Consider the following 18,093-nt stretch of genomic DNA (forward strand, 5'->3'; position numbering starts at 1 on the left):
GAAAAAATTAGTTTAGTTTTACAACTTACGAATATAATAGACTATAGAAATCTTATCGGTATCAAATAAATAATTAGACAGACTCAATTAATACATTTCCAGAATGAGGGGAAAATTGAACCGATTTTTAGATCAATAACAACACGATTACCAATTAATTACAAAACTACAAATCTATTACATTTATCGAGTATTATCAATTATGTAATGGGATGGAAAATTTTTAACCAGGTGTAGCTAGTCCACAGCCCTAGCTCTATAATACGAAGAAATTGTTTCAATTCTAGCTGAAAAGCTCTAATATAATAAATCACAATCTATTATAGAAATTAGGAATTCACCGACATGACGAAGAACCAAGTCTGATGTAGCCCATATCAGATGCCACCACAGGATCGGTTACTATAGAAGACTCCAGACAATGTCAAAGCAAATCGGTATCACGGGGTGAGGTGTTGTTTTCACTAATAACAGTTTTCTTTAGTAGTGGAACAGCAATACTAAGGTAATGGGACTACTGCGGTAGTCCCATTACCTTAGTATTGCTGTTCCACTACTAAAGAAATACTCCCGATAACACTCAACCTCTGCCTGATCCAGAGGATATCACCATTTTACCTTCACACAGACATCGAACGCTGTAAGAAGATGACGATCAGACCTCATTAATAACAGTTTTCACTCAGTATCATAATTTATATTTAATTTATATACTGTTCTAATGGATTTCACAACTTTTAATTCTTTAGAAGAAAATTGACATAACCGTGTATTGCGCTGGCAATACCAATTAATTACAAGAACACGTTTTTAAGATTGCATGTAACACACTAATAAAGTTAAACCATAGAATTTTAACCATTTAATTTATCAATTAAACGACTACAAAACTGTGCTATCTTGTGTCCCTTCCACTATTACTGAAAGTTTTACCACCACTAACTAAAAAAGCAGCCTCTCTCTTCAGATCAATAGCATACTGAATGTCCTGACTGATCTTGAGGCTGGTTTTCTGAGAGTTACAGTTGAGTTTAGGACAAGAGTCAGGAGCCATATTAAAAACACCTGGTGGAGGCAGAGTATCGTAGATCTGTATAGCTAGGTTATGTTCTGTAGTTCCACCGTTATTCCGGGGAGCATACACGCACTGTCCTATCGAGTCTAACATGATCTCCTTCACAACCTTGTTTCCAGATTCTCTCTCGATAAGTCTGACTCGCTCACTGGACACCAGGATCTTGAGGCGGGTGTTCACCACACACCGGGAAATGAACTGTTCCTCACGTGACTTGCGGTTCAGTTTCCACAGAGTAGCCATGCCTTGTGCTGTGTCTATGGAGAATGTTGCCAGGATCTCTCCACTGCAACATCGAGGCAGCCGTATTCTTTTTATCTCACCTGAGAAGAAGAAGAATATCGTTATGTTTCTTCCTGTTTATTGTAATTGTAAAACAAAACGTGTTAACACCAAATTATGGTTAGACTGTTTGGTTGCTGAGTAGAAATAAACTTACCGATACTGTGACTAGATCGAGTACTCTGCGTAATGGCCAGTGTAGTCCCTGAGGCAAAGTCGAGTAAACCAGCAGCTGGTTTAGCAACAGTTCCAATGAGACCTTTAGCTAGTCCGGTCACTGCCCCCGTCACTCCGTCTTGGTTAATCCCTGTCACTATAGAACTGGGAATGCTGGTAAGCCCTCCGATAAGTCCACTTCTTAACCCCTGCCATCCTGCTCTCAGACTTGCACTTGAACTCTGGTATCTGTCGGGAACAAGATCTGTTATTTGGTTAATTCGGAGAAATGAGAATTTGGTTTGCTTCCACAATCGACTGCATTAATAAAATATAAATATGATACAAAAAGGGAATTGGAAAGAAAAAAAGTAGAGAAAAGAGATTGCATCAGAATAGGAAAGAGCACACGAGAAGACAAAGAGACGCACAAAAAAACAAAAATAAGAAAACAGTCTCCTACCTGGAAGCTCTAAGTCTGTCTCTGTCAGCTCTGAAAGCATCATCTCCACTAACATACGTTAAGACAGTACTAGCAGTTGAACTGAGTTTACTGGCGGTATCTGACATGCCACCATCCAGCCCCACTGAGAGTCCACTCAGTAGATCGTTAAACAGCCCTCCCATGTTACCTGGTGTGAAGTGAGGGTGAAAGGTTGTTAAAGTTTACGTTATCATGGTAGTAACTAGTAGAAACAATGAAATTTGAGGTAAAAGTGATGAAATCAAGTAGAAGGTAAAGTGTCAAACCTGTCATTTCTGAGTTGAGGACTATTTTGAGTTTATGTCCAACTGCGCAGTCCCTGTAGTGTCGTATGATGTTGTCCCTTATAGTACTAGTAGCTGCTATCACATTACTGGTATGGTACTTGTTCAGCTTAAAAGTAACGTCGGAGAAGTTCAGATAAGATCTCATTCCTAATCTTGTGTGGATGTCCTTGAGGTCGTCCTCTAGAACTGGAGCCACGATCAGACTGACATTAACCTGGGTCTGGTGAATTAACATACTCTCAACTAACACGGGATTGTACTCCAACTTCCTCGTACTCAACTTGTACTCCGCTTCTGGATCGTACTTTGGGTCGTCTTTATTTACATCCCCAGCCATCTCAAAAAACTGTATGAGTTTCAGAAGTAAGACCTCGTCGAGCTGGGAGCTGAAGTTTGCGAACAGAGCCTGGACCTCAGGGTACACGACTAACCTGCCATCGCTCCTAACCTCCCTGATCATCCTGAAGTGTACTGTATGTTCTCCATCCCTCATTACCGGGTAGATAACAACAGGAACCAGTGCCTCCCTACACTGATTATCAGCCTGGAATCCTAGCAGATCAAAAACAACAGTAGTCTTGTTACCCGCCAGCTCGGCGTCTAAAGACAGCCCAGTCATGCTGAGATACAATATCTCCTCAGGGAGGTGGTTGATAATAGAGAGGCCTACACCTCCCAGTAACTTTACTTGCAGCTGAAAGGGTTTGGTAACATCCTCCTTTTTAGAGGTGGAGTCCGTGTAGACAGTTTGTTCTCCTGCCACAGCGTCCAGTAGCTTGATAACCACCGTGGGACCGTCTAGAGAGGTGGTCATCAGCACGGCTCCACAACCTGGTCGGCGCTTGTGGAAGTAGATGTGAGGAGGGTTCTTGCTGACCATGTCTAGTACAGCATCAGATCCGTCATGTAGTAGACCGTTGCGAGGTGAAACAGCTAGCCCTGACAGCTTGCAGGTTAGATAGCTGTTATCCCGGAACCTCCAGCACTGTGTTTGGTGCCTGTTCTCGTCAGGAGGCTTCACGATCAGGCTGGCGTATGTGCCAGGGTTGGGAGCTCTGCCTGGTATGTCCAGGAATAACTTGGTCTTGAAGTGCATGAGCTGACCTGACTCCTTAACCTGCCACAGCTGACTAAGTGAGTGCGGGTTGTACTGCTTAACAAGCACCTGAACCCCCTGTGGAACGTCCAGCACGAGTCTGCTGCTGGAGCTGGCTAGTTTCTCGTCCACCCTGATAGCTCTAAATCCGGAACTGGAGAGCTGGTTGAGGGGGATGTCCCTCATAGCTGGGGCACCTCCCTTCCAGGTGTCGGAGAGTGTCAGGTAAACTGCGTTCTCGTAGACTAGTGCAGAGAGGTGGGTGTAGGGGGTGGGTGTTATCATCACCTTCATAGGCTCACCTCCCGTCACCTTTAGATCTAGTTCGTGGGGTTTCAAGACGGGCTCATCCCAGTGATAAGGGCACCAGCTACCAGGTTGTAATGTGGACATGTCTGACCGACTCTCTGATTGTCTGTACTCCACGCTTACCAGACTGTGGTTTTCTATTCTGCAAAAGTATTTCCTTGCGTTTGAATTGAAATAAAGACGATCCTGTGTTTAAAATAACTGGATCTTAACTCTAATGATACGTTCTTATGCAACCGAAGCTTTCGCTTCTTCAAACTATTTCTGATAAAATCAATTCCTTACCGGTAAGGGGTAGGGAGATCATTGAAGTCGGAGAATACGACATGATAAGAGCTCCGCTGCAACACCACAGTGCACTGGAGGAATATCTTCCTCCCTCCGGTCCCTCTCATAGATACAACACTGCTTTGTGGGTTGTTTATACAGAATCCACCCGACCACTCACAGTCTACCACGTCAGGAATACATATTGATAGTAGCTGAGGGGGTGAGTGGTAACAAGTGGTAACTAGTGGTAACTAGTGGTAACTAGTGGTAACTAGTGGTAACTAGTGGTAACTAGTGGTAACTAAGATTATACCACAAAACAGGAATAGTTAATTATTTTTAAAAGTTTAGGCAAAAATCTTAAATAATGACCGACCTGATCTAGATCGTTACGAGGCCAGGAGAAGGGCATGATAGAGTTTGGAGCAGCCTCAGTAACTGGCTCTTTGTCTGGAGTCCAGTCTGAGGATTCAGCCCTGGGGGATTGTGGACTAGATATTGGGGGCGACAAAAGTGATAAAGCACTTTAGAGGACCAATTGTAAAGAGTCAAATGTTCAATTCTAAACAGGATATCATCTTGTGGTATATAAGGATTAAGGACTAACTCAGCACAAGAAAATAGTTCTTAAAGCGATGGTTGTCATTTGGGCACCCGAAAAAAAATTGCAAATTTTTAGAGTTAGCTTGTAGCCGATACAACATCCTACAAGTAGGTTAAATTTAGAATTCCGCCACCCCTCCCTGTAGCACGTAAATAGACCCGGAGTAACACGCACGCGAGAGCGGTATTACGAAATGAGGAGGCATCGATTTCACTGGAGTCGGGCCAACACATACTTCACAACACAATACTACGGCTGGAAGCGGTGAATAATAATTGCATTTCATTACTGTAAACAAGCATGCCAATACGGAACATTATATCAGAAATTTAAGAAAAAGAAATGTCAATACTTTTTTTCAGGAAAAGTACATTTTCCTATTGTTCTGGTACTGTTATTGACAACGTAATTACTAATTTGATAATACAATGTAATATTACAATGTCTAGGGCAACGATTGCCCATCTTTCGACTTGAGCGAAACGTAGCCTGTGTAGGGTTCTCCATTTTCATTCGGAAACTTTGCCCTGATTTGGCTGACAACACATGCAGGCAAAATATACCTCACATTCCTATCGAAATCTCGACATGATAGCATATTGATAAAGGTTCTATATGCCATGAAGCGTAGTTCCTTTTGGTTCAACTTCTTCTTGAGAAACCTATCTCTTTTATCAGGGTCTGTAATGTTCATAGAATACATGTATCTACTGTAAACTAGTCCATCCTCACTGACGACAAGTTCTTTAAACATCCCAACCTGGCTGATGCACCGATGCTCTCCTCGATGCGCAGTAATGAAATGCGATTCGTTGCAGCAAACGTGCTCCTTCTCTGTGTCCATCAGCTTGCATTCCCCGCATGAACACCACTCTTCAACGGGACGATGAAGCCTGTCTTGATTTATGTTAGCGTACAGAGAGTTGTCAGACTCGGGTAGCTCCAGGTCCTCGTCACTTTCATATGCTGGAGGGTCGACCCATTCGTTATCACTTGGGTGATCTGAACCCGGCTGTAATTCTGGATAAAAATGTCGATAATCCTCTTTTGTGGTCTTTTGAAGACGACATCCACGTTCCCTCGTGTACGAGTTTGCCTGAGCATACGTATTTTATCGTCACCGAAAGGCACACGGTATAGCTGTCCAAGACCTTAGCACTACTCCCACATTCTGGACACCATTTGAACAATTGAAGTAGTTGGTTCACGGAGACGATCGCCCACCAAAAATCAGTTAAGATTTTCCTCTTATCTTTTTTCTTCCGGGGTCCAGATGGCTTGATTCGTGGACGGTGGGAGGAAGGGGGGCAGTAGTCAGAGTCAGAGTCAGATTCAGAAGTTTCAAAGTCAGAATCGGAGTCTGATAGTGATGAGCTATTTCCATCATCAGGAAGCCAATGCATATCATCTTCACTATCAATATTATCATGTTCAGTTGGAGCATCGTTCAAATTAGGATCCTGATCCACCGTGAGGATTTCCGAAGTATCCTGGCTGGGAGCTTCGTTTTCATTTTCCGCAAAATCTTCACTACTGTTTGCCGCAGGCACTGTGTAGGGATACGCACTGGTGTCTATAGACGATCTAAACTCGTGCATTTCCTTCAGCACCCGCCGATTTATTCGTGCTCTCTTGCTCGGAATATCGTCTTGCTCCGAAAGGACTGCACCCCCAATGCGTCCCTTTCTGGGTGGGTATTGGGAACAGCGTCTTCCCGAAGTCTTAGCTTCATACGTTTTCTGTAGCCAGTTGTCTTCATGAAGTTAAAATCACCAAAATTATAATCTGAATCACTGAAGTGGTCCGAACACACCTTGTAAGTTTTCATTTTGGTCTTCGAAACATGTTCAGGTTGTCGATTTATCCTCAGGTCCCATCTCTTTCTCATTTTGTCGTCTGTGGGAACGCAGTGAAATATCAAAAACTGTCGTCCAGGCCGCTTACTGTTCTGACCACTTCTGTGTGTACAACCCCCTACCACACATGAAGAAGGCATCTTGGAGTCCGGATTCGTGTAGAAGTTATACTTGTAGCTGCTAACAACCTTATATTTCCATAGGAACCACTGTACTGCAAGAATATTTTTTGGATGACAGGTTATCGAATAATAATGCGTATTCTGATACGATATTATTTATAGAAGGTACACCGCGTTCAAAAGACTGTCGATCTCACGAATTTTACCACCCGGTATATTCAAACTTCGATGCTCGGGCATGGCACAGTAGCTCGGTTGAACGATGGATGTTTTGCCATGCTGTAGGTACTTTTTACACGGTACCACATCAAAAGTACGGTAGATATTGTTAATGTTAACACGGCAAGTTGTATGTACAAAGAAAATACGGTAGATACTGTTAACCTTGAAGTTGACCCGATATTACATTGAAAAAGCACGAAAGAAAACAGTCCTGCTGTGAGAAAACTCGTAAACTAATACAGTAGTCACTACAATTGAAAAGCAAATGCCTAGTTTCTGATTTATCCGCCAAAAAATAGAAAGAAAACATAACGATGGTTTATGCCAATTATTACCGTTTACCGCTTATTGGTTACTGGAGAAATGAACAGAAAATCGTCTCTACAGTACACTCAGGTCAAAACCCGGAACAAAACAAACAACCACAACTGGAGATATGCGATGATTTAGTAATCTGTTTACACTGTTTATACACGTTAAGTGATTGCCCCCGGCCAGACATAACCTCTCCATGCCTCCTCATTGCGTGGCTTTGAAATCGATACGGAGCGCTCTAACTCGGTGTGTGAACTATTTTGGGACCTCTGTGCTGGTGGGAATTGAGAAGCATGTTGTAACAGGGCGTATAAGCGGTCATGAACGTAAATTAAAATAAATCGATTTTAAATGATGACGATCGCTGGCTATAAGAGGCTTGGTGACTTTTCTACTATTTCGAGGTGTTTGTTCGTGGGAAATGGGAATATATTATTAAGATGTGTAACCCCCCCGGCCTAATTTAGTATTGATATCATTACTTATAAGGAAAATCATAATAATTTCGATCTAAGTAAACAATTATTCAGTAAAGAAGTGAGACCTGAACATTAAAAAGGGGGAATGGGGATTATTTCTTGAGGATTTTAATGAGGAAATTGTATGCAGGGCTAAAAGCGTGGTCACACACATTGATGTTATTATCGTTATAGTTTAACGTTGATAGTAGAGGCTGTGTTTCCTGGTGCGCTCACTACTCTTTACACCATCTTGGTCCATAGCTCATGTTTAGAAACTTGTGTGAGTATCATTAGGCCTGACATCACAGCTCAACGGTACTCACAGAGGACGCAGTACGGGGTGGTGGTTTTCCGGAGCAATAGCTCACAGCTCATTGCCGCGATCTGAGAGCCAACCAGATCCTCGTATGAGGTAGGTTACCTAATATGAGGATTCTGGTTGGCTCTCAGATAAAGATAACTCGGGTAACGATCTGGGAAAGTTCACGATTGGCGGCCACTCTAAACTAATGGTGTGGAAAATGTGGCCCTTATATTATGTACTTGAAGATCTCTGTTGCAACTCCTTGTGGCCCTGGGCTTAAAGTATTTTAAACCTATCATTGTTATAGATGTGTAACCCCCTAATTTAGTATTGATACCATTACTTATTATAAGAAAAATCATAATAATTTCGATCTAAGTAAACAATTATTCAGTAAAGAAGTGAGACCTGAACAATGAACATTAAAAAGGGGGAATGGGGATTATTTATTGGGGATTTTAATGATGAAAATTGTATGCAGGGCTAAAAGCGTGGTCACACACATTTATTTTATTATCGTTATAGTTTAAAATTGATAGTACAGGCTGTGTTTCCTGGTGCGCTCACTACTCTTTACACCATCTTGGTCCATAGCTCATGTTAAGAAACTTCAGTGAGTATCATTAGGCCTGACATCACAGCTCAACGGTACTCACAGAGGACGCAGTACGGGGTGGTGGTTTTCCGGAGCAATAGCTCACAGCTCATTGCCACGATCTGAGAGCCAACCAGATCCTCGTACGAGGTAGGTTACCTAATATGAGGATTCTGGTTGGCTCTCAGATAAAGATAACTCGGGTAATGATCTGGGAAAGTTCACGATTGGCGGCCACTCTAAACTAATGGTGTGCCACATGTGGCCCTTATATTATGTACTTGAAGATCTCTGTTGCAACTCCTTGTGGCCCTGGGCTTAAAGTATTTTAAACATATCATTGTTGTTGAGAGATGACGTGGTCACTGGTCATATGTAATATGTCATTTGTCACCGGTCATATGATTCACATACTATAGTTCGACACGTACTCTCCTTCGACAACTAAAGTTCGATAGAAATCACCCCTGTCGAACTAAAGTCCAGGTACCGTACTCTAGTTCGACATAGTCGAAGTTTAGGACTTGTTGAACTATCCGTCTTACCAATCCTTATTCCTTGCTTTTACAGAACTATAATCTTAGCCAACGATCTACTGCAAATCTTATGTTTTCTCTCAGTATCTATACCAGCATCCTGTATATTATGTGATTTAGTCCCCCTGTCTTATGCCAGAGGGAGCTGTAACAATTTAGTTCAGTGTAAGCACGAAACGGCTTTAATGTCTACATAGCTGGTACTTGTTATTCTGACTTGCCATCCATTCTTTGGGAAAGGTCCGCCCTAATGTCATAGGATGGGTATACGACAGTACGGGGTGGTGCTAAAGGCCAATTCAGCGCAGCTTTCAGCGCAATCACATGACACTCATATCACTAGTCATCATTTTACGGGGCCATAGCTCACGATCTGAGAGCCGACCAGGATCTTCATAGACAAGAATCGGGGAAAGCTCACGATTTGCAGCTACTCTATGCTACGTTTTCATAGACTTCTCCGCCATCCTAGACCTCTTTTAAACCTATCATTGTTGTTGTCGAAGAGACAGATGGTCATTGGTAATGGCTAATGTCACTGGCCTTGTCAGTTGTCACTGGTCACTGGCCAAATAACTCTTTAACGAACAGACTTGACAATAACGCGAAGCAAGTGGTGAGTATCAGCTGCTCTAAGTTATCTGTCAGTATCCATACCGCGACCGGTATCTTGTTTATCCTGTGACTTATTCCTCCTGTCTGATTCCAGAAGGAGCTGTCTGTAGTTAACCTTAAGGTAGAACGACCATCTTGCGATCTTTGATTCATAATTGTCGTCGGTCATTTTGGTATTCGTGCCATCTTTCAACTTAACCAATGAAGATATAATTCTCCCCATATCGTTTCAATCAATGAAACATTGTTATCATTAAAAAAAGAAGTTTCAAAATTGTTTAATTTAACCGTCTATGGCCATTCATTTCTTAACTTCCTACCCAGTAAAACCAAACATCACTAATGATATGAAAGGGAGGGGGGCCGGGGGGCGGGGGGGCCAAGGGGAGGGGCCGGGGGACCGCGGGGGGAGGGGTCGAGGGGCCGATGGGGAGGGGCCGAGGGGGAGGGGGCAAGAACGGAAAAATAAACCCTCCCAAAAGTCAGTACTCACATGAGAGTGTGGTTGTTGACTTGGTACCACTGAGCGTAAAGGAGCCGTTGTGAAGAGTGGTTCTCTAGATGGTATCTAGATACTATCCTCACTGTTGTGGTGTTAGAGAACAGACCCGCTCCCACTGAACACATTAGGTGTAAATAATCCCAACGAAGTAAAGGGATTATTTTGCAAATTTATACTATCAGGAACAACAGATTTGTTCATTAGATTAAGTTTTAAGGGCTAGCAAAATCGAAGCAGCGAAGTTAATGGTGCGAAATCTTCAAGACCAAAATGGCATGAATATAAGTAGATGACTTACTTTGTCAGGCCGCATTTGCCCCTGGGCACACTTGAGAGAGACCAGCCCCAGAGGCTTAGCAAGGTCGATACCAGCACTCCAGTGAGGTCTTACCTGGATAGAGTGAGTATTTGAATGATAAAAAACAAAATTAATAGTTAAAAAACTAAACTAAAAAAACTAAATTAATAGTTATCACATACAGATTGGTATAAAAATTCGGCAATTTAGTCTTCCAATTAGTTCAATACAGGCCAAGGCGAATAAATAAAAGATATAGTGTTCAAATGAGATATAGACTGAAAAACAGGTCGTGATACCTTGCGATACTGCTTGCCAATGCGTATGCTCATTGCTCAAGCGTTGAGGATGTGTCTCATTGCTGTAATCAAACATAAGGGGATGAAGACTTCTCGCAGCCTCGTGAGCTTCATACTGACATGCTGCGGGAGATTGGGTTATGGTACCCAATATTATGGTAAAAGAGCATCTTTTATCATCCTTTAAATGATATAAACCGAATAACCAAAAGGCATGGTAAAACATGAATGGCTTACTTCTGTTGAGAGAATACGAGAGGGTAGACAGTAAGGTTGACCACCACAAACTTCACATACAGCACAATCTTCCAGCAGAACTTGCTGACTATCTCACATCTCACGTGTATGGGTAGTTTCCTATCCTTCTCATCGCTTGTCATGAAGGTTTTACGGGAAGTTGAAGTGCCGAGATAAGGGAACTGGAGCTTGTAGAACTGGGGGAAACCGTCTAGTTGGAATGCACAGAAGATGTCTGTAGAGGGGTTTATGTCGTAGAATGAGAGGGATTGGGAGTGCTGGATCACACCACCTGCAAGGCAGTGTGTTAAGTTTTTTGGTTTTTGAGGGGGTGCAATGAATTTCAGTTTTAATCTTTCGTTGGAAATATCTAACGGTCTAGATAATCGGCTGGGAAGTAAAATGGTCAAAAAATATCGAGTTTGGAAAAAGTTTTTGTGTTTTGATCCAATCAGTTGTTTGAATTTCAATTCTTATCTGCTGTAGATAAGCGATGTAAACAAGTTCGACTATGTGATGTTATCTATACTTCTACTGGTACTGACTCTCTGCTTACTGACTACCAATGCCAATAAAGGTTAGTACCCATTATTATTATAGTTGTTAACAGTTCTTACTTTACAACAGTGATATCCAATACAAGGAGGTGTCACAACAAAAACATTTACTCTCAAATTAGCTGCACGCTTAGATTAGTTACTTGATTACAACTAATATTATTAGTTATTAATTATCATAACACTTAATAGGGAAAGTGACTCTGATAGCTACTTGTGACGATGTCCTGGAAGTGTATCTTGATGGAGTTCAACATGAACAACAAGACGGTACCCTTAGAATTTGGTATCGATCGACAGCGTTCCAGACATCAGAAGCATTGAGGGTGATAGCATTGAAAGGTAGTGACAAAAGTATTAATTATCATTGGGGTATGATAGCATCACTACAGAACGAGGAAGGAGAGACAATCTTCGTGACAGACACTAACTGGAAATGCTCATCGGTCGAGGAAGAAGGATGGGAGCTGTCAGGATTTCAAGATAGTTCAGATAACTGGCAGAGTGCTTCTAAGATAGCTGACCACGGTGACGCTCCCTGGTATAATATAGCTGCAATATCACGTGATGCAGACTGGATCTGGGCAGTCGGAGGTACAGCAGGTTCCACAGTTTACTGTCGCGGAGTAGTAAGACCAGGTGAGAAAATACATTTTAGTGGGAGCTGGGATCGTTCTGTTGACTTTTGTTCTGTTGACTGTAGTGAAATTTATCAAGTTGTACACATTGACAATCGGTGGCCGGTGCGGTGGGAAATATTGTTTAAATGTACTTTATTTATTGGCAAAATTCATGAAAAACTTCAGTCTAGTACAGAATTATATTGACATAAACTAGCGTATAAACTATAATGTAAGAATGTAGATAATTTATGTATCATAATTTCAGAATGCACCACTCTCGACTCAACATGGGGAAACGTTCAGACTGAGCCAGTACTGCCAGTTGACCTCGATATAGAGATAAAGTTCACTTGTCTAGCAGACCATATCCACAAGGGTGCCAGCAAGGGAACTTGTCAGAGCGGTGCTGTAGTCCCGACTAACGGACCTCCACCTCAGTGCTCTTCAATAGGTAAGTAACACAACTTTACAAACTTATGGCGTTAGTGCTGAGTTTAATATTGGGGAACTCCCCAATCAATCAATTCGATCATAAATCTATTCAATACAACAAACTGAAAACTGTCCAAGTAAACGGCTAGAAATTCTAGTTTATAAGCGGTAAACTAAAAGTTTGGACAATTTAAAACAATTTTGGGGGAAGAGGTACGGTAAATTGGAGTACGGTAAATTGGGGTCCGTTAAATTGGAGTACGGTAAATTGGGGAATGGTAAATTGGAGCTTTTCGGTAAATTGGGATACAGTAAATTGGGGTACGGTAAATTGGAGTACAGTAACTCAGGGTACGGTAAATCTTTTACTGTATTACTACCTTACCTAGATATTACATATTTCCCCTGTATGAACTTGAAAAAGGTGTAAAATACAGCGAACTGTGCACGATATAAAGAAATCTCTTCTTTCTCACAGTACGATAATATAGAAGTAAGTAGCTGTAATATATTCCGCTTCATTATGTTATGATAGTCATTACTATTACGAATAATTAATAATCTGAAAATTAAATATTTTTTAGATTACTGGGTAAGTTATATTAAAATATTAACACCAGATATAATATTTAATGTCAATAAATGAAGTTAAAAAGTGACAGGGTTTAGAATTACCACGTGACCAAGTTTAATCTAAATCTGGGTTTCAGGTGTGAAACAACTGTAAAGCTGTAAGCTGGTCCGTAAAGAACCACGTAGATTTTAGAGGCACAGCAAGGTCGCAAGGAATAATAATATCCACTGAGTTTGTCGGGTAAGGCACATAACCAACAGCAAAATACACAAGTTGTTTTATAATAATACTACTTTGCTATTACAGTTATCACGATTGCCTATAATATCGAATGATTGAATTGCCCGACCAATCCATTTCTAACAGGACTACTTTTTTCAGAAGATCTAAGAATGGTTCAGTTTAAAGGCCTACACATGACCCTGGTGGTGGAGATAGCCGCTGTAGCTGTTCTCATCAGTGGACAGTCCTCAGCTTTCACCTAACATCGCTAAAAGTAGCCCACAGAGCCCCCCCACCCCCCACAGAGCCCCCCCCCCCCCACAGAGCTCCCCTCCCCCCACAGAGCTCCCCCCCCCCACAGAGCCCCCCCTCCCCCCACAGAGCCCCCCCCCCACAGAGCTCCCCTCCCCCCACAGAGCTCCCCTCCCCCCACAGAGCCCCCCCCACAGAGCCCCCCCCCCCACAGAGCCCCCCCCCACAGAGACCCCCCCTCCCCACAGAGCTCCCCCCCACAGAGCCCCCCCCCCCCCCCCCCACAGAGCTCCCCCCCCCCCCATAGAGCCCCCCTCCCCCACAGAGCCCCCCCCCCCCCCACAGAGTCCTACCTGGACCACACATCTGATACTTACTCAGTCAGCAGCTGACTAAGATAGACTCTAAGAAAAGAACTTTAAACTTGAAGTATGGTCCTGAGCACAGCATTATTTTGTATATCCTGGATTGTGGACAGTACGTCATAAGATTTAACAAAGTATTCTGAATTGTTGGTTGTTTGATTTCGATTTCACAGAATTTGTTGCAAATGATATATACAAAATTGATCGACTTTTGATTTTATTTTGCTCATAAAATATGGTACCTTGGAGGTTCTTCATGGACGGTCGACGGACATTATTAGAGTACTGACAAATAGAGTCGTGCATAACTGTTCCTACTTGCAATAAAGTCCGTCCTAGTAGGGCCTTGAAAGTATTAGGGCTTAATTTGTTTTACTACTTACGTCCCTGAGTTATTATTTTTAAGGTATATTGTGTTGTATTTGATATTTAAATTGTTCGATTTATTCAGTATTTTATGAGAACTGATATTACGTGTCTCATTTCAACCAAGAATGAAATAAATTTCAAGGTATGTTCTTATCTCAGATTAATAAAAAAACAAAAAGCGCACAGAGACTCAAACGTTAAAGACGGATCTGTTTCATCTAATCCTGGACCAGGCAAAAGTCCTGCTCACATTGGGACGTCCGCTCGGTTTCTCGATGTAATCCGACTTATATGGTCCTAAATAACACTAATTAATCGGGTACACTTTTTCACCAGTGGGGCATTTCTCGGAATCACGCCCTTTTTGACCGCACCCATATCGCGACCCCCACTATAAATTATCTCGGCTTCTGATTGAGATACAGACCTCAGGCATGAACCAAAATGTGCCCAGGATGCATGTTTATATTAGTGCTATGAAGATACTTAAGGCCTAAGAGACTTATTTTTTGAGAAATCGCCAAAAATCCGATTTTACTATATAACAGCCTCGCAAGTAACAATTATTACATTTATTTCAAGATATCATAGCTTCTGATTGGAGCTAAGCGCTCATCTTGGGCATTAAAATGGTCAGAATCATCATATTAAGTGGGGTAGAGCATGGTTTTAAAGTCTTGAGACTTCAGGTTGTTGAGTTATTAGGTCAGATCCCATTTTTATGCTCTCGCCAGTAGCGATTGATGCACTTATTTCAAGATATCTCAGCTTCTGATTGGAGCTAAGCGTTCATCTTGGACATTGAAATGGTCAGAATCATCACATTGAGTGGGGTAGAGCATAGTTTTAAAGTCTTTAGACTTCAGGTTGTTGAGTTATTAGGTCAGATCCCATTTTTACGCTCTCGCGAGTAGCGATTGATGCACTTATTTCAAGATATCTCAGCTTCTGATCGGAGCTAAGCGTTCATCTTGGGCATTGGAATGGTCAGAATCATCACATTGAGTGGGGTAGAGCATAGTTTTAAAGTCTTGAGACTTCAGGTTGTTGAGTTATTAGGTCAGATCCCATTTTTACGCTCTCGCGAGTAGCGATTGATGCACTTATTTCAAGATATCTCAGCTTCTGATTGGAGCTAAGCGTTCATCTTGGGCATTGGAATGGTCAGAATCATCACATTGAGTGTGGTAGAGCACACAGTTTTAAAGTCTTGAGACTTCAGGTTGTTGAGTTATTAGGTCAGATCCCATTTTTACGCTCTCGCAAGTAGCGATTGCCAAGAAATATCAATAAAATTTCACTAAAACCTCTAGCCCTAGGAACATTCATTACCCCACTTAATTTGATCATTCTGACCATTTTAATGCCCATGATAAGCGCTTATATAGCTTCAATCAGAAGCTGAGATATCTTGAAATAAGTGTGTCAATCGCTACTCGCGAGAGTGTAAAAATATGTTTTAACCTAATAATTCAACAACCTGAAGTCTGAAGACTTTGAAACCACGCTCTACCCCACTCAATGTGATGATTCTGACCATTTCAATGCCCAAGATGAACGCTTAGCTCCAATCAGAAGCTGAGATATCTTGAAATAAGTGCATCAATCGCTACTCGCGAGAGCGTAAAAATGGGATCTGACCTAATAACTCAACAACCTTAAGTCTCAAGACTTTAAAACTATGCTCTACCCCACTCAATGCGATGATTCTGACCATTCCAATGCCCAAGATGAACGCTTAGCTCCAATCAGAAGCTGAGATATCTTGAAATAAGTGCATCAATCGCTACTCGCGAGAGCGTAAAAATGGGATCTGACCTAATAACTCAACAACCTGAAGTTCCAAGACTTTAAAACTATGCTCTACCCCACTCAATGTGATGATTCTGACCATTTCAATGCCCAAGATGAACGCTTAGCTCCAATCAGAAGCTGAGATATCTTGAAATAAGTGCATCAATCGCTACTCGTGAGAGCATAAAAATGGGATCTGACCTAATAACTCAACAACCTGAAGTCTCAAGAATTTAAAACCATGCTCTACCCCACTCAATATGATGATTCTGACCATTTTAATGCCCAAGATGAGCGCTTAGCTCCAATCAGAAGCTGAGATATCTTGAAATAAGTGTAATAATTGTTACTGCGAGACTGTTATATAGTAAAATGGGTGCGGTCAAAAAGGGCGTGATTCCGAGAAATGCCCCACTGGTGAAAAAGTGTACCCGAGTAATTAGTGTTATTTAGGACCATTATATAGTATAGATTTCGCCACTGGCCAGTTTTAAATTATTAAGTTATTAATATTATTGATTAGATTGGGTATTAATTGTTTTGAATTCTATGTCCATTGAGCGATTCGAAAAATTGTACCATTAATTTGTTTGTAGATTTGGTTGTTAAAAGAATGGTATTACATTTGCTCGATTTCAATTAATTTCATGGCAATCTCATTTTGTTTTTGATGATAAGTACGGAAAGCTAAATGTTTGTTTGATCCTCGGTTATTTTAACATTGTGTCTGTGATAACACACTGCAAAACGGAATAGAAACTAAATTTTTTCAATCCTAGTTGATCAGTATAAAATCACATTTGTAATCCGTTCAGTAGATTTTTACCAAATGCATGTTGCATAATAATATATAATTCACATCGAGTTCAATCCATGTTTAACCGTTCTCCCATCAATTTCATGTTCTTGTACTTAGAGTTCTCTTGGAATTCTCAAATTGCTTGTTTTAATTTGTCGTGTAGATATTAAGTTAATATCAGAAAACAAAGTCGCTGGCTGTAAAATTGCCCATGCTCTATATTAATATATATAACACAAAGAAAACTGTCGATCTTCGGCTGATCTCATAATCTTAGTTCAACTCGTCGATAATAAAACCTTATCGTCAGTTCCAACTTCTAAGACAGCAAAATTTTAAGCCACTTGATGTCACACTTACATATTGAATGAATAAGAAGTTTTTCGACCTAAGTTTTGTGTTGTAGCTCAAGCACCCATCTATGAGTAATCTGTGCACTGTACGTTTGTATTGGGTTGGAATCTACTTGGCATTCACCTGGTGCTAGCCTAGTGCAACCCATTCATTGTAACGATATTCTTCTCTATAAGCAACCGCTGCACTGTATAGTGTATAATTAACCACTGTTTAAACCAGTGGCGTAACTTAGGGCCCCGCAGACCCCGCTGTGCGAGGGGGGGGGCGCCGTATAAGGGGGGTGCAATTTTCCTGAATTTTAGGCCCTTTCACTGAAAAAACGTCTTGTTTGTGTATTTCCCTGTCCAATTTAGCGTTCGGTCGACGCGAAAAAAATATTTGGGGTACCCTTTTTTGCTTCAGAGGGGCGCAAAAAGCCTTAGGGGGGCGAGAAAAAAAGTACCCGACCTTTTTTTTTTTTTTTTTTTTTTTTTCAGGGACACAAAAACTTTTAGGGGGCGCTTTTCGTCACTGAGCGGGGGGGGGGGCGCCAACAGTCAAAGTTACGCCACTGGTTTAAACTATGTACTAACAGTTCAAATAATTTGTAGTGCTACATCAAAATTAGTAGTTTCTATTTCAAATTCAATTTTCTAAAGGCAAAGTACATACCACTACCAGTTGAGAATGGAGAATGAGGAGTTGTGTTCGGGTAAAAAAGGTTGATTGCACTGATACAATCAAATCTCGCTTTAATTTGTATGCAGGGAGCAATTTGTGCTGCATAATAATTCATGCCATTTATATCATTAAAACAGTGAATAGGTATAGTAACATGGGTATTT

General features: G+C 41.4%; 2 protein-coding genes and 1 long non-coding RNA gene across 3 annotated transcripts in view; 2 read left to right on the forward strand and 1 right to left on the reverse strand.

Annotated features, from left to right (window-relative positions):
- The window catches only part of LOC134823244 (uncharacterized), a 28,086-nt gene extending 11,036 nt beyond the window's left edge, over window positions 1–17,050 (forward strand). The window contains exon 2 of the long non-coding RNA XR_010161270.1: window positions 16,567–17,050. This is a non-coding gene — a long non-coding RNA (uncharacterized LOC134823244). The remainder of the gene's footprint in view (window positions 1–16,566) is intronic.
- Window positions 1–18,093, forward strand: part of LOC134823196 (uncharacterized) — a 175,476-nt gene that overhangs the window by 138,585 nt on the left and 18,798 nt on the right. The window lies entirely within an intron of this gene.
- LOC134823099 (intermembrane lipid transfer protein VPS13D-like) lies at window positions 896–11,739 on the reverse strand. Its single transcript, XM_063834447.1, has 10 exons — window positions 11,697–11,739; window positions 11,023–11,217; window positions 10,689–10,811; window positions 10,083–10,206; window positions 4,336–4,435; window positions 3,975–4,171; window positions 2,264–3,831; window positions 1,977–2,145; window positions 1,515–1,762; window positions 896–1,431 (listed from the first exon to the last, which is right to left on the reverse strand). The coding sequence occupies exons 1-10, from the start codon at window positions 11,737–11,739 to the stop codon at window positions 896–898; spliced, it is 3,303 nt and encodes a 1,100-aa protein (XP_063690517.1).

The sequence above is a fragment of the Bolinopsis microptera genome, chromosome 11 (genome assembly GCF_026151205.1).
Source record: "Bolinopsis microptera isolate Bmic1 chromosome 11, MBARI_Bmic_1.0, whole genome shotgun sequence".
NCBI lineage: Eukaryota > Metazoa > Ctenophora > Tentaculata > Lobata > Bolinopsidae > Bolinopsis > Bolinopsis microptera.